The sequence below is a fragment of the Vicia villosa genome, linkage group LG1 (assembly GCF_029867415.1).
Source record: "Vicia villosa cultivar HV-30 ecotype Madison, WI linkage group LG1, Vvil1.0, whole genome shotgun sequence".
Taxonomy (NCBI): domain Eukaryota; kingdom Viridiplantae; phylum Streptophyta; class Magnoliopsida; order Fabales; family Fabaceae; genus Vicia; species Vicia villosa.
This window is the reverse complement of record NC_081180.1, coordinates 111252418-111269937: the sequence shown is the minus strand read 5'-3', so window position 1 is coordinate 111269937 and position 17520 is coordinate 111252418. Positions and strand designations below refer to the sequence as shown.

The following is a 17520-nucleotide window of genomic DNA, read 5'->3' as shown; positions in this document are numbered from 1 at the left end:
TGTACAATGATGAGAGACTAGTATGCTATTTTATAATAAAATCTAACATACTAGAGTTCGATCCAATATCTCACACATTGATTATAGAGTAATATTGACTATTTCTATCAGTGTTGCATCTGCTGAAATAAGTTTTTCTAAATTAAAATTATTAAAATCTTATTTGAGATCTGCTATGTCACAAGATAGATTAAATAGTCTTGCATTGATATCAATTGAAAGTAATTTTTTGAAGAACCTTGATTATGAACAAATTATTAACGATTTTGCAACAAAAAATGCTAAGAGGATGATATTTAAATAATGTTAAAGGTTAGGTCAATTTTTTTATAGGAAAAAAGACCGGATCAAGAAGAAGAATATTAAATCTCTTTATAGTGGTTCATGTTATGATGTACTATAAACATTGATTCAAAGATTTATATTTCTATTCTTTTTGCACAGTGTCAAATGAAAATGTGTTTTTTATCCAATTATTTCTCTTATCCTTATGTATTTATTATTAAAAAATTATAGGGGCACCACTCTTTTCATTCGCCCAACGCACTCAAATTCAAAGGACCGGCCCTGATATATATATATATATATATATATATATATATATATATATATATAGAGAGAGAGAGAGAGAGAGAGAGAGAGATAGAGAGAGGAGGGATCAAATTGCACCCGAAGAGTTACACCACGAGTTATACTCGCTCATAACTTCGTTTTGAATAATTTTTTTAAAAAATCAACCGTTGGATTGAAGGAGGGATCAAATTACACCCGAAGAGTTACACCACGAGTTACACTCGCTCATAACTTCGTTTTGAATAATTTAAAAAAAAAAATCAACCGTTGGATTGAAAGATAATATCATATAGATCATACCTATAAAGTTTGAGATTAATATGTAATGGTTTACTATACCATCAAGATATCTAAAGATTAACATCAAAATGAACTTTCTTATAATGTAAATTTTGACTGTGTAATTTTTGCTATAGTACGTGTATATAAATTAAATTCTTTTCGATTTCAATATAAAATATCAATTACAATTATTTGACCGTGTAATTTTTTTTATAGCACATGTATATTAATTAATTAAATTTTTGTATCTTAATATAATATAATAATTATGATTATTTGACCGTGTAATTTTTATTATAGAGCGTGTATATAAATTAAATTTATTTTTATTTTATAATATACAATTAAAATATTACAAAATATCGAAATAAAATATTTTAAGTTATGTATCCGACACTGTTTTCAAATACGATGTAATATTATTGTAAGAGGTATCACTATATAAAAAGTGAACGACACTTTTCTAACACAAACTTTATGCTTGTTAGCAATTATGTTGAAACAATTACGAGAAGAAAGGTGAAACTTGCATTTATCTATAATGATACGGCAAGAAGGACAAGCTACAATAAAAGAAAGAAAAGTTTGATTAAGAAGGTAAGAGAACTCACAACTCTTTGTGACATTCAAGCTTGTGCTAGCTATAATTTTCAGTCCCTTTGATTCTCAACCAGAGGTGTGGCCAAATCTAGAAGGAGCCACCAATGTGATTGATAGGTACAAAAATTCAGCTGTGATAAAAGAAAACAGGAATGTGAACCAAAAGAGTTTCATCATGCAGAGGATTACTAAAGTTAGAGATCAGGTAAGAAAGTTGATGTATGATAACCGTGAACAAGAGCTGAATCTTCTTATGTTTGACTACTTGCAAAACAACATTATTTCAAAGGATTTAATTGCTGAAGAGTTGAAAGATTTTGATAAGGTTATTGAGAAGAAGCTGAAGGAGGTGGATAATAATATTAAGAAACTTGATGCATAATTATGTTGTTTTGAATTATGCTTTATGATTTTTAATGTTGTTTTGAATTATGTTTTATGATTTTTAATGTTGTTTAAGTTGTAATTTTAATTGTTGCTCTGAGAGCATTTTATAATGTTTCTATCATTTTAACGGATTCAAAAAAATTGTTGTAATTCTTGTTTGAATTTTATACTTTTATAGTGATGTTAATAATAATTTATTGATCTTAAAAAAAAAGTTTTAGTGCCACTTTAATATTTTAGTTATAACATAAAAAGAAAATATTTTTTTCTTTTTATGTTAAAAGTCTTACATCAAGTATAATCTAAAATATACAAGTCAGTTTTAAAGAAAGTTTTGTAGGAATGAATTAGACAAAATCATATTTCTTAACAGGTATATGAGTCGGTATGAGAGTCAGGTTTAAAATCAGGTAGGCCACCACCTATTAGATTTTCGCTATCAAACCACCCACCATTTATTTCTATACTCCAGATATTTAGTCCTGAGTGTAAGGGGATGTGTAAAAAAGTTACACATCGAACAATATATAGTACACGTGCTTATAGTAAAGACAATCATCGCCCTGAAAGTCAGTTTTTAAACCAATTTTGTTGGGATGAGTTAGGTGTAACACCCGTTATTTAATTAAATATTTAATTAAATATTTTTGAATTATTTCAAATTTAATTGCTGAAATTTGTGGAAGGTTGAGAATTACTGACATGAGTTGTTATGATTAATTAGTCGATTAATTAATTGATTAAGTTGTAGAAATAGTATTGGAGAAATACTAGATTTATTACATAGGCTTAATTAAGTGATGGTGGTAGAAAAAGGTGGGGTGTGAAAATTAGGCCCAATGGATTTATTAAGAATAATAGAATTATTTGGTTAAGTGGAATAAAAGAAATTAGGTTATCAGTAAAAAAGGAAAAAGGTTTTGGAAGTTCTTTGGAGAATACGTAGAAGTTGCAAGGTTGTCATGAAGAGACAAAGGTTGGAAACCATGGAAAAGCTAGGTTCAACCGGTGAGATAGAGCGGTCTTCAATCCATGGAAAAGTTAGTTTTGAATCTTTCTACTTCACTTTTATAATTTACTATTATAATAATAATAATAATAATAATAATAATAATAATAATAATAATAATAATAATAATAATAATAATAATAATAATAACAATAATAATAATAATAATAATAATATTAATATTGATGAATTAATATTATTGATATAATATTTTTAGGAATTTTGAGTTAGATATGAACATTTAGATTATTTGACTAATTTAAATTATTTTGAATTTTGTTAGAGTTGTCAATATGGTTGTCAGAGTTGTTTTCGAGTTGTTTAGAGTCAAAACCTGATGAACCGTATAATTAATATTAAAGATATTTATTAACTATGCATAAAAGGTGTAACTGAAATAACAGAAACACACACACACACAGTTGAGAAAGAGAGAGCTCATCGAGCAAGAAGATGAAAAAGGAAAGTATATTTTCACTTGTGTGGTACAGAGAAGGATAAGAGTTTATATACAAGTATACAACAACCAATTAAACTCTGTCAGCTAAGTTGCTTATCCAAACTATATACAAGTTGTGAATTAAGTAGTAAAATAAGCTATGTATATACATATATATATATATATATATATATATATATATATATATATATATATATATATATATATATATATATATATATATATATCAATATGCCCTCTCAAGTTGGACTGTGAAGGTTGCAAAGTCCTAACTTGGTCATGATAGAAGAAAAGGAAGGAGAGTGTAATGGTTTAGTGAATGCATCGGCTAACTAGGCAGTGGTGGTGACTGGCAGTAAATGAATCAATTTTGAGGTGATTTTCTCTCGAATTACATGGCAGTCCAATTCGATATGCTTGCTGCGTTCATGAAAGGCAGGGTTATGAGCCAGGTATATCGCAGACTTACTGTCATAGTAAACAGATGCAGGGTGGGAGAATCGAATTTGAAGATCATTGAACATGTATTGTAACCATTGAAGCTCACATGTCAGGGAAGCTAGAGCTCTATACTCAGCTTCAGTAGAGGATCTCGAAATAGTGTTTTGTTTCTTTGATTTCCAGCAAATGAGGGAAGATCCTAGAATAACACAAAAACCTGTAATGGATCTCCTAGTAGTGGGGCATCTGGCCCAATCAGAATCAGAGAAAGCATATAATTTGAGAGGACTTGAAACTGAAAAGAAAACACCTTTTGCAGGAGAGGACTTTAAAAATCTCAACACTTTGGTAGCTGCCTGATAGTGTGGCACAAGAGGTTTAGAGATGTATTGGCTCAAGTGTTGTACAGCAAAGGAAATATCGGGCCTAGTATGTGTCAAGTAAATTAGCCTGCCAAGGAGTCTTCTGTACATGGTAGGATCAGATAGCACTTCTCCTTCAGTTGGAGACAATTTTATGTTTGGATCAAAGGGAACAGATGATGGTTTGGCTGCAAGAAAGCCTGTGTCTTCCAATAGCTCAAGGGTATACTTTCTTTTGTTCATAAAAATTCCTTTGGAGGATCTGGCTATCTCGAAGCCTAAAAAAAATCTAAGCTTGCCAAGGTCTTTGATCTTGAACTGCTGATCCAGAAGATGTTTAACAGTTTGAATCTCAGTCATAGAATTTCCAGCTAAAACTATGTCATCTACATAGACCAAGATGGCAGTGAAACAATTTTTTTGAGTTTTAACATATAAAGAGTGGTCAGCCTGGGATTGTGAGTAACCTAATGAAATCAGAAAAGATGATAGCTTTGAATACCACTGCTTACTTGCCTGTTTAAGGCCATAGAGGGATTTCTAGAGTCTACATACCTGAGCAGGATTAGAGGAAGAAATACCAGGAGGGAGAGTCATGTAAACTTCTTCATGCAATTCACCATGGAGAAAAGCATTATTAACATCCAACTGTTCAAGGTGCCACCCTTTTATAGCAGCAATAGAAAGAAGAACTCTCACAATGGTAATTTTGGCAACAGGTGAAAAAGTGTCAAAATAGTCAATGCCCTCTTGTTGTGTGTACCCTTTTGCTACCAGTCTAGCCTTATACCTCTCAATGGTGCCATCAGATTTGTATTTGATCTTGTAAACCCACCTACACCCAATAGGCACTTTACCTGGTGGAAGATCAACTATCCTCCAAGTTTGGTTTTCTTCAAGAGCCTGTATTTCAGCATCCATAGCTTGTTTCCAACAATCCAACTTAATAGCTTGGTTGAATGTTTTTGGTTCAAGGTTAGAAGAAACAGAATAACAGAAATGTTTATAAGAAGGAGAACATTTTTCATAAGTGAGAACAGAAGATAAAGGATATAGTGCATGAGAAGAATGATTAGATGCAATAGATGCAGATGAATAACAATGATAATCTTGCAAATATTAAGGAGGGTGAGAAGCTCTAGAGGACTGTCTTATTGGAATTGCGTCTATAGTAGGAGATGAATGGGATAGGACTGTGAAGTGTCCATATCATAAGAGGGACTCTCAGGTAAAGAGTTGTTAGGTTGAGGTAAAGAATTGTGAGCTGTATAATGCTCAGAAGTAGTAACAGGGCTAGTGGGAGGCTGGACATTTGTGGACAGAGGGGTGTGGGGACTGCCCTGACTAAGGTCATTTTGTAGAGTCACATCAGTAGAAAAAGGAAAAGCAGAATTAGGATAAGGCTGAGATTCAAAAGGGACACTGCTGTCATTACTAAAGGTAGAAGTGTCAGGAGAAAGGGATACATCAGTAGTACTATGTTGTTGGCTGGGGATAATATGTGTAGCAGCTAAGGGGTCATCAAGGGTAGGAACAGGCTATGTAGGTGCATTGTTAGGTGTGGGGTCTGGTATGGTAGAAGGTGAGCTGATAGGTTTAAAGGGAAAGACACTTTCATAGAAAATCACATTTCTTGATACAAATATATTGTGATTTTGAAGGTCATAAAGTATGTATCCTTTAGTGCCTTCTTTGTAACCAAGAAAGATAGCTTTCCTAGCTCTAGATTTGAACTTAGTTCTGTGAGCTAGGAGGGAAGTAGCATAAGAAATACATCCAAACACTTTCAAGTGGATTAAGGATGGTGGTTGCTTATAAAGAAGCTCATAAGGACATTTAGAATTTAAGAGGGGGGTTGGTAACCTATTTATGATATGCACAGCATGTTGTATACAAAAATTCCATAGGTTTAAAGGAATGTTAGAATGAAAGAAAATGGATCTAGCTACATTAAGGATGTGTTGATGTTTCCTCTCCACCACTCCATTTTGTTGTGGAGTTTCAACACAAGTCCTTTGATGTAGAATGCCCTTAGAAAGAAGAAAATCAGAAAGGGCAAGGAATTCTGTCCCATTATCTGATCTTAAGCACTTAAGGGTAGTTTGAAATTGGTTCTCAATATAGGCTATGAAATGTATGGGACTGTTTTTAGTTTGGTCTTTAGTTTTAAGAAATATAACCCAAGTATGTCTTGTGTAATCATCAACAAGGGTTAAAAAATATCTGTGTCCTAAAGTGGAAATTGTAGAGAAGGGACCCCACAAGTCAGCATGTAAAATATTAAAGGCAACAGTAGATTGAGATAAGCTATTAGGAAAAGGAAGCTTATTTTGTTTAGCATAATGACAGGAATCACAAGGTACAATGTTTTTACTATCATTATAAGAAATGAAAGGAAAAGTTTTGGAAATAGACTGTAAACCTATGTTGGATATGTGTCCTAGTCTCATGTGCCAGAGATTACATGACTTGTGAGAAACAGAATTATGTACAGAGGAATGAGAGGAAGTGGATTCAAGAACATATAGCCCCCTGTGCAAGTTAGCTATACCAATCATTTCCTTGGAATGACTCTGCACAATATGGCAAGCATTAGCATTGAACTGAACAGAGCATTGATTGGTATCAATAAGTTTTGCTATGGAAATAAGATTTACATGAAAATTAGGAACATAAAGGACATTATGCAAGGTTAGTGAAGGAGATAAGGCAATTGTGCCTGAGATGGATGCAATAACCTGTGAGCCATCAGGTAAACTAACAGGGATAGGAATTATAGATTTATGTTCAATAAATGCAGAGATAGTGAAAGAAAAATGGTCAGTGGCTCCTGTATCCAGGATCCAGAGATTGGGATTCTTACCATTCACATTTGAAGAGTGTGAGTTCATAACAAAGGGTGAGGTAGAGACAGAGTTGACTATAGGGCTAGGCTTGGATTGCTGAAGCAAAGCTAGGATGCTATCATACTGCTCTTTAGTGAAACCAAAGGAAGAGGAAGCTGAACTTTGAGAGGCAGTGTCTGATGTGTGACTTGCAGCTGCAGTTGATGAGGAGGATGCATTCCCTTGAGTCTTGCCTTTGCCTCGAAATCCAGGTGGATATCCATGCTTTAGGAAACAGGTTTCAATTGTGTGATTTGTTCTGCCGCAGTGTGTACAGATTCTGTTGTTGCCTCTTGGAGCACTTGAAGTCTTTGCACGAAATTGAGTTGTGCCTTGCTTAGCCGTATAATTCACCTTATGTGTTGAAGTTTGCAATGCAGAGACTTCCTCAGTTGAACTTGTAGAGGAAACAATGCTTGATGCTGAGGTATCCAATTCTCTTTCTTGTTGAATAACAAGTGAGAATGCCTTATCAATGTCTGGTAATGGGTTCATCATCATAATTTGCGACTCGTGAGAGTTCCATCAATGAATTTTTCTTTGTTCTTGGAGATTAAGGCTATCTGCATAGATCGTGCCCAGGTATGATAATTTTTATCAGTGAGTGCCGGTGTAACGAGAACGAGAGCTGGGTTCTCGTTTGGGTGTAGATAGAATGGATTTGCAGGATTCGTTGTGAAATCGGCGTAATTCTGGTAGGCCATTGAAGAGAAGAAACAAGAAAAAAAAAGGAATCGCGATCGAGCAAGGTGGAAAGGAAGAAGAAAGAACAGAAAAGCTTGATCGGGATCAACTATGGCTACCAGAGCTTTTTGAGCTCTGATACCATATTAACTATGCATAAAAGGTGTAACTGAAATAACAGAAACACACACACACAGTTGAGAAAGAGAGAGCTCATCGAGCAAGAAGATGAAAAAGGAAAGTATATTTTCACTTGTGTGGTACAGAGGAGGATAAGAGTTTATATACAAGTATACAACAACCAATTAAACTCTGCCAGCTAAGCTGCTTATCCAAACTATATACAAGTTGTGAATTAAGTAGTAAAATAAGCTATGTATATACATATATATATATATATATATCAATAATATTTGACACTTTAGAGTTGTTTTATTATTACCTGAGTTAAACCATTAGCCAATTAAGTCCATAAGGGTTATCCTTATATGTAGGGGTTGTCATGAGGTGTTTTTGAACACTTTAGATTTGTAGGGACTGTTGTAGAATTGTTTTTTTATGAAGCATGATACTTGTAATTTAGCAGAGGTATATAGAATTGATATTAAAGTAGTATATGTATATATTTGTTAGTAGCAGTAGAAGAAACATAACAGAGTATTATACATTTAGCAAGGTTGTGATATAAAGCAGGAAAATAAATTAAGGTGCTTTAGTAGCAGAAAAAATTAGTAGCATAAAATAGCAGCTTTAGTGATTTAGCAGAGGACTTCAATAATGGTCATCAGTAGTAGTAACAAAGTAGAAATAATAGAACTTTTAGCCGATAATTAATTAACTTGAAATAGTCAAAATTGTCCAAATAAATACATAGAACGTTGTAGTATATTTTGGTTAGGTTGTATAAAGTGGCTGCACGTAGATGTTACTGTTAGTATAATTGTTGTTGTCGACTTGTTGTTATAACTGTTGCTGTGGGTGTTATGTTGTAGTTGCGGATAATTGTTGCAAATATGTTGTTGTTGTTATGTGGTTCTTGATAGTTGTTGCCATTGTTGTGACGATGTTGTCTTGATTGTTGAGGTGCAATTATATTGTTGTGACGATGTTGTCTTGATTGTTGAGGTGCAATTATATTGTTGTGTCGTGTGGTAATGATGTTATGACGAAGATGAAACCGTTTATAATAATAAACCTGCGACGATGTGATGTTGATGATTTACCTCTATTTATTGACAGTATATAAGTTGGAGGTTTTTTCTTGTTGATGTTTAAGTTATTGTTGTTATTGAAGTTGCATTTTGTGATGTCACATTTCATCGAGTCACATACCTGCATATTTGCGATAACCTGGATTGGCAAACACGTTGGCCTGGATTGACAAAACTGCGATGAAGGCTTATACCTTAATGATGCCTCTATTAATTGGCAATTATTAAGTAAGGAGTTCAGCTCTGTTATTAAGTTGGGAGTTATGCTCCATTGGTACCACATGCATGTGCATTGTAATGAGTCGCATTCCATGTTACATATTTGAGTTGTTGGATTGGTAAATTATTTGTTATGCCTTGTTGATGTTTATGTTGTGGTTGATGTTGTTTGGAAGTTGTGAAGCGGTGATTTTATATAAATCGATTCTAATATATATTTATCATACACTCTATTATATAGTTTGATATCTCACCCCTTCTGTTTGAATGTTACCCTATGTGTAGGTAATCCAGAGTGAATGTTGTTTACCTTCAGTAGTTCGAGTCAGGTGTTGATCGCTCTGATACGTAACACTCGGGGGGAGGAACACATGTTGTTTTATTGTTGAATTTACTTCAGTTGTTGAATCTTAAGTTGATTACATGAAATACTTGTTGTTATGAAGTTATTTTTAGTTGAACAAAAGATGTTATGTAATTAAGTTGAAGTTGGTGAATCCACTGTGTAGTATTAATATAAGTTGTTGTTATTTGTTCATCCAAGTTTCAAAGTGTTATGTATCTGTATTACATGCGATTGAATTATATGTTGATTGTTTTTAAAGTTGAAAAATATAACATCTCATTGTATTTTGTACTCTGATTTTGTTAATATTTGTTGGATAGAAATGGAGTGTTACATTAGGCCCAACCACGTTTCTGGACATTTTTATAGAAAAATGTTATTTGTATTTTATTTTAGAATTAAATATGTTGGAGTTTCTCTTAAATATTTCATATTTTACTTTTAATTCCTCCAAAAATTTCCTTTAAAAAATATCCTCTTAAAAATTTTCATCTCCACTTTTGGTCCCTCCTGTTAAAATCTTCGCTAAAATTATCGCTAATTCAATCGCTAAGTAGTAAACCGTCGTTAAATTGTAAAAATCGTCATTAAATTGTCAGAGGGACCAAAACCGTGGATGCAAAATTTTAGGAAGACTATTATTTTAGAAAAAAAAAATTAAAAGACTAAAATTAAAATATAAATATTTAAGAGTACCACAAATACATTTAACCCTTTATTTTATAATGTTATTGGGAAGGTTTTGTTGTGATTTTTTTTCTATAAGCTAAAAGTATAACAATTTGCTACATATCCTTCTAACCAAACAAAATCATTGGTAAGATTTTGTTGTGATTTTTTTTTCTATAAGCTAAAAGTATAACAAATTTGCTACATATCCTTCTAATCAAACAAAAATTAGTTCGATAACTCCAAAGAGATATCAATTTGGAGAACACGGGTTCGTGTCAGCGATATTTATTCACTTTTGGAAAGTGAAATTTCAGTCATTAGCCTAAGAAAAAAAACAGCCAAAATATCAAATCAATCCTAACACATTCAAACCTGACACATATTTACATATGATTTACATATGATGTACAACATTTAGGTGTTTTCAAAACTTGAACAAAAGTAGGAAAAAGAGCAAAATATTGAAAAGTTTTGGTATCATCTAATACTATATATTGTGGCTCTAAGAGATATTGACAGAGCAGTATCCATCTCAAGCATTCAAAGTCCAAACTATGTGTGATTTGTGACACTTTATATAATACAAAGGCCAGCTAGTAATTGCAGTATCTTTTTTTTTGCACATTTATATTGCAGCATACTAAGAAGAACAGCAACCACCTCTTTGCGATGTCTCGAATATGCGCTTTTGCTTTTGTCTCTTCACTTCTACAGACCCTTTTTCACGCAAACTCGACACTTCTAATATCTGTAAATCAATGAGGAGAAGTGAACAAGATCATAAATGAAATCAACTAGACCAGTAGAGATGTATAAATGTTATAAATTATGATACCTTTAATGTGAGATCTTTAAAGCATTGTTGAACATTTTCTCGAGTTTTGGCACTGCACTCTAGGAACAAACATCTATGTTCCTGTGCAAGAGCCATTCCCTCTTCTTTGCTTACGGCTCTTTCGCTCTCCTGAAAAGGTGAAAAATAATTCAACAGAAACTCTTCAAAATTCTGAAAAATGTTATTATTCAACCGATTGAAGTCCTATTCTAAACTGTAATGGTCTCTGAATTTTCCTGAGTACGATAGGACTGCAAGACGTTAAGCTTGAAAATATACCTTATCCACCTTATTGCCTACAAGAACTTTGATGCAATCTTGATTTGTGGAATAAAGTCCAACCTCTTTTGCCCAAATTCCCACCAGGTTTGTAAATGTCTCGCGCCGTGTTACATCATACACTAAATCAGAAAATTGAAGAACAAAAGCTGTTAGATGTCAACACTAATGGCTATAGAGCTTACAAATAACCTTCACAAAATACAATTTCTAAGCATACCAAGAATGATTCCATGTGCGCCTCTGTAATAAGAGCTTATTACAGTTCCAAACCTCTCTTGTCCAGCTGCCAAAAAAACTAAACATTATAATCTAACTGCAAGAGGTCGCCACTAGAAGATTTCGTATAAAGTATCTTTGCACGTATTTAGTATATGTTTGGAATCATGGTGAGTTTGACAAAATCAAGGTGGTACCGTGATTTTGTTGAAGTTCTAAAGTGTATATTTTGCCAAAATCACGCTAGTGTCAATCCAAACACGCACTAATAGAGAAAAACTATTGTTACTGGATACTGATCATTGATGAACTAGTTCTATCATTTAGAAGTACATATTTGTCGAAGTGATTTCCATCAGTTAAAAGCTCTCGATGCTGAAGTTTGTTAACATGATTGGAATTGTGTTATCGCCTATGCAACACTATCTATTAGACTCAAGCTAACTCAAATTTAGAAGAACTAAATATAGAAGAACCTTGAGGGACACAACCTTGAGGTCTATTCTACTAAGCCCAAAAATATAGAAGAACTAACATGTTCCAAACATCGAAGAACTCGTCTATAGAATTGAATATCGAATCCATAGAGTCGTAATATTCAGAACCCAAAAACATGAAAAATTGCATCCGCATAAAAGTACAGAAAAGGCTGTGAACTCTGCATCGAGCATGGGATGCCTAGTACTCAATTCTGGGCCATCTACCTCTAAAAGTCCCATATTACAAGACCATCAAGTTGGAATTTCTCATTCTAGGAAACTGAATGCATAACATGTTAGAGACTAATGTCTTCTTATCATTACTTATCCGGTATCCCTCGGTAACAACAATCAAAGAACATAGTTCTTGTACTGAAACGGTTAATATTCAGAATACCTACCAGTGTCCCAAATAGTAAGCTTCAATCTCTTATCACCAATTGTAAAATGCTTGATTTTGAAATCTACTCCTGTAAATGAATTCAGAATAGGTAACAAAAACCATAACAAGAAAACCAAACTCTTAAAATTCCTTAGGCCATAAGCAACCTAATCATAGGACTATGAACATGTCCTAATAGTTCAGAAATAAAAACAGTATTCTTCCCTAGCACAACAAAGAGAAACTAGAAAAATAAAACAGAAGAGAAAAAGAAGAAAACCAATGGTGGGAGAGAGGTCTTGAAGTGAGTTAGAGTTTGATATAAAACTCAGAAGAAGACTACTCTTTCCAACACCAGAATCACCAATCAACAAAACCTTAAAAGAGTAATCATAGCTACTATTTCCAACTTTTGAAGAAGAACCCATGTTTTCAATTTTTTTCATCAACTTCCAAACTAACAATGAATCATTTCACCATGATCATAATAACCTTTCACTAAAAAGGTCAATTGATAAAGAAAGCAAGTTAGAAGATTTGAAATGAAAATAAGACAAGAAGGTAAGGTTGGCTAGTAGTCCAAGCGGTTGAGAGTTTGGTTCAACAAAATCAGCTTCATTAGGACATATGTCCTCTTCCCTTAGAAGCTTATAATTTTATTTATAGCTTTTTCTTTGAGTCCACGCGCCGTTTCTTGTTGCAATATGCTCACAATGTATGCACACAAGTTTAAATAAAACTTTAGATGAGTTAGATTTGGGATATTCACTCATTCAGAGACTTATATAATAAAATTGATATAATAAAATTTTATTTAAGACATTAATTTTTTTTTTCACAAATTTTTTTAAACTCAAATTAGAGATGAAACTTTCAACCAAATTATCATTCATGTTCCACTATATTTGTGTGATTTGATATCTTGTCCTTCAATTTCAATGGTGCCGGCCTTTTCAAATGTGTTTTGTCTCCATCTCAATCATTCGTTGTGAAACAAGATCACTCATCACTACTCCTATTAATGATGTATTAAGTTCATGTGTTAAATTTTTAACTAAGATAACTTATTTTCTTCTTTAAGACAAACGTAATTCTACTTCAACCATAAATAAATATATTTAACCTATCAAAGAAGTTTTGGTGGGAGACGTATGCCAATACTATTTTGTAGAGAAGTTTCCTACCTAAAAGAAAACTCCAAATAATGCAACAGATCACATGCAAAACGTATTTTGATAGCAATAACAATGCCGTGTTTAAGGAAGTTTCCATAATTGTCATTTTCATGATTAACAACTTAATAATTAGTAACTCAATAATCAACACTAATAATCACTCCCCATCTAATTTCTCTAATAAGATTATATATATATATATATATATATATATATATATATATATATATATATATATATATATATATATATATATATATATATATATATATATATATATATATATATATATATATATATATATATATATAGGGAGCATATCAAGTGAGAGCATTTTTAAATGAGAGATAAGAGGAATAAATATCAACCTTTAGATTCATCAAGAGAGAGAATGTTAATACATTAATGTGACTATTAATTTCTCTCTCTTGATGAATCTAAAGATTGATATTTATTCCTCTCATCCTCTCATTTAAAATTGCTCTCACTTGATATGCTCCCTATATATATATATATATATATATATATATATATATATATATATATATATATATATATATATATATATATATATATATATATATATATATATATATATATATATATATATATATATATATATATATATATATATATATATATATATTTATATATATATATATATATATTCTTACTCCAAGAGTGAGTTATCCAGACTTACTCTAATTATGCTCAATTTAATGTCTAAAAATAATAAGTAATTAAATTAGTAGAGAAAAAATAATACTCATTAATTTTAACCATTAAATTGAGAAGAATTAATGGTCAAGATGTGGAGTAAGTTTTGATAACTTACTCTTGGAGTAAGTCAAGATGTGGAGTAAGTCTTGATAACTTACTTTTGGAGTAAGAATAGTGTCAAATTTAATAACATGACACTTCTGATAACTCTTCACTCCATGTCTGTATCATAAAACTCACTGTTGAAATAAAAACTATTACATTATAGATCACGCCTATTAAATTTCACATCAATCAAAAAATTATTTGATATGTTAAAGAGAATGATCAAAATTAACGATTTTCATAAAATTTTGTAAGACGTTATTTTTTATGCATCTCGTTGACATGTGAAATGATTTACGATTGATGTTGAATTTTATAGACATGATATATATTGTTAGTGCACAAGGTGATGAAAGAAAGCAAAAGGAATATTATATTCTCTGTAAATGACGACTACAAAAGTTGTGAAATGATTAGGTTTAAATGCAGCTACTACTAGTTTATTTATACAAAGAAAACTAGGGCCACATAGGCAACATACTAAAATACTAAATTATCCCTCAATACCATCCCTTAATTTAGGATTTCCTATACAAAACTAACAACACCAATTCCATCCCTTAAGCAAAGAAATTGATCCGTCTTGATTGCCTTTGTTAGAACAACTGTCAGTTGCTTCTGGGTGCTACAGTGCACAACTTCTAGTACTCCGTTATGGACTTGACTTCTCAAAAAATGATACTTTGTCTCAATATGCTTGCTTTTCCCGTGTAGTACTGAGTTCTTGGCAAGATTGATTGCAGACTTATTATCAATCAACAACTTCAGAGGCTTATCTACTTTGATCTTTAGATCTTGCAATAGATTCAGAAGCCAAACAGCTTGACATGCAGCTACAACTCCTACAATGTACTCAGCTTCACACGTTGATAGTGCAACAATAGGATGCTTCTTATAACACCAAGAAACGGGACCTCCCAGAAACTTAAACAAGTATCTATATGTACTTCTTCTATCAACTCTATCTCCATACCAATCATAATAAGAGTAACTCATCAACTCTGAATTTTTCTTTCTTCCAGAAGGCAATAGTACTCCATACTTTAGAGTTTCTTTGATATACCTCAGAATCCTGACAGCAACTTGGTAATGGGACCACTTAGGTTTACTCATGAACCTACTAACCATTCTAACTGCATAGTAAATATCAGTTCTGGTATTACACAAATACCTTAGAGAACCAACCAACTGTTTGAAGGTTGTAGCATCCACATCCTCACCATCAGAGTCAGAATTCAATTTATGATTGGTTTTTGATAAAGTGATAGCAGCCTTACAGCTCTTCAGAAGTTCAAATCATACTTCAAGTGATGAAAAATTATACCCTTCTCAGAGTAGAATACCTCCATCCCTAGAAAGTATACCAACTTTCCTAGGTCAGTCATTTCAAACTCATTCATCAGAATCTTCTTGAACTTGATTATATCTTCTGAACAGCTTCCCGTTAACAATATATCATAAACATAGAGACATACCAGAATCATATTGCCTCCAGAATGATGTACATAAATACCATATTCCATCTCATGTTTCTAAAATCTTTTTTTCTTGAAAAATGAATCAATATTTAGATTCCAAGCTCTGGGTGCTTGCTTTAATCCATACAAAGCTTTATGTAACTTGTACATCATGCCTTCTTGATTCTTTTTTCACAAATCTAGGAGGTTTTGACACGTATACCTCTTCTTGTAATGGACCATTTAGAAATGTAGACTTCACATCCATATGCATCAAAGGCCAATTCCTATTTGCAGCTAAAACAATCACCAGTCTGATTATTTCAGGTCTAGCTACAGGCGCAAACACCTCAAAGTAATCTAACCCAGGTTTTTGAAGAAAACCTCTGGCCACTAGCCTTGATTTGTGCTTGCCAATTGATCCATTTGGCTTAACCTTTATCTTGAAAACCCATCTGACACTGATGGCTCTCTTCTTGTCTAGAAGCTTAGTTAACTTCCAAGTCTTGTTTATTTCGATAGCTTCAAGTTCTTCTTTCATGGAATTCAATCATAATTTCTTCTTGAGAGCCTCTTTAATACCAACTAGTTCAAAATGTACTAACATGGCACACTGAACAATTTCTCTTTCAGAGTCTACTTCAGTGTCTTGCAACATGTTAAAATATGAAAATCTTCTTGGTATTCGTTTGATTCTTTGTGGCCTCTTAACAATATCAGATGCTTGACCACCACCAGAAATTGGATCACCTTTAGAAGCTCTTTCTTAAGAAGTTCCAACTTCAGAATCATGACCAGCGTCAAAGATTGGACTAGCTTCAGAAGCTCCTCCTTCAGAAGGTCCACCTTCAGAGTCATGATTAACACCACACTGATAAGTGCCAAAATGTTGTTATTTTGAGTATATAGTTGTGGCACTTATCGATTCTATTCATTCTGATTTTGTAATAAAATCCCCACTATTGTGTATATATTCACATTATTTAGTTTTTATATGTTTTATATACCGTTTAATAGTTTTTCCTTGGTTTTTATAGGTATTCACGCTTATTGGAGCCTCGAGGAATAAAGTGTCGAAGGCACGGCTCCGATTGCGCGATTTTGGATCAAATAAGCAAGTTTTGTGCAGAGAGCGCCGCTGAGCGGCGTGTAAGCGCGCTTTCCAGGGGCGAACCAAATTTTTCTGGCCGCTAAGCGGTGACTCTGGCCGCTAAGCGGAGGCCTGTTTACTGTCCTTGATATTTTTGTAATACGTGTAGTCCGCTAAGCGAGATTTGGCCGCTAAGCGGCCGTAGCAGAAATTATGTTTATATTCTTTCATTTGAACCATTTTAGGGTTATGGTTTTGGGAAAGTTTTAGTTCCAACTCCATCATTTTCATTCTTAGATCAAGATTAGCTTAGAAAACAACACCGGGTCATGCACTTGGAAGATCGGAGGTGGATTTCTCATCAACCGGAGCTGACAACCCGCGAGATGTTTGGTTTATCTCTTCTATTCTCTGTGTATTTCTTTTGTGTTGGGTTTGTTTGTATAGTTACTCGAATCTTATGTATATTTACCGATTATAATGTTATATTTAACTTGCTTTACGAATCTGTGTTGATGTTATCCTGGATTTTTGCTCTATGCTGGGGATTTGGGTTGCTTTAGAGATAAACTTCTTGAATCCTTATCTAGGATGATAATATGTTGGTTCTGAACTCTAGAGATAGATTTAGAGCTAGCATTCACTGTT

General features: G+C 32.8%; 2 protein-coding genes across 2 annotated transcripts; one reads left to right on the top strand and one right to left on the bottom strand.

The window, feature by feature from the left end:
• The first annotated feature begins 1348 nt into the window (after positions 1-1348).
• On the top strand, positions 1349-1837 carry LOC131651576 (MADS-box transcription factor PHERES 2-like). Its single transcript, XM_058921239.1, has 2 exons — positions 1349-1374; positions 1510-1837. The coding sequence occupies exons 1-2, from the start codon at positions 1349-1351 to the stop codon at positions 1835-1837; spliced, it is 354 nt and encodes a 117-aa protein (XP_058777222.1).
• Positions 1838-10475: 8638 nt separating this feature from the next.
• On the bottom strand, positions 10476-13047 carry LOC131614427 (ras-related protein RABC2a-like). The gene is made up of 6 exons (XM_058886012.1): positions 12606-13047; positions 12345-12413; positions 11466-11531; positions 11246-11367; positions 10967-11095; positions 10476-10879 (listed from the first exon to the last, which is right to left on the bottom strand). The coding sequence occupies exons 1-6, from the start codon at positions 12769-12771 to the stop codon at positions 10772-10774; spliced, it is 660 nt and encodes a 219-aa protein (XP_058741995.1). The 5' UTR covers positions 12772-13047; the 3' UTR covers positions 10476-10771.
• Between the last annotated feature and the right edge of the window lie 4473 nt (positions 13048-17520).

What these genes read in the sequence shown, in the direction of transcription:
- LOC131651576 (XM_058921239.1), top strand. Translation starts at nt 1,349, where the DNA reads ATGTTGAAACAATTACGAGAAGAAAG. An exon ending in AAACAATTACGAGAAGAAAG is followed by an intron (nt 1,375 to 1,509) that starts GTGAAACTTGCA and finishes TATAATTTTCAG; the next exon opens with TCCCTTTGATTCTCAACCAG.
- LOC131614427 (XM_058886012.1), bottom strand. Translation starts at nt 12,771, where the DNA reads ATGAAAAAAATTGAAAACATGGGTTCTTCTTCAAAAGTTGGAAATAGT. An exon ending in GCTTACTATTTGGGACACTG is followed by an intron (nt 11,532 to 12,344) that starts GTAGGTATTCTG and finishes TTTTTTTGGCAG; the next exon opens with CTGGACAAGAGAGGTTTGGA. An exon ending in TAGGCAATAAGGTGGATAAG is followed by an intron (nt 11,096 to 11,245) that starts GTATATTTTCAA and finishes TCACCTTTTCAG; the next exon opens with GAGAGCGAAAGAGCCGTAAG.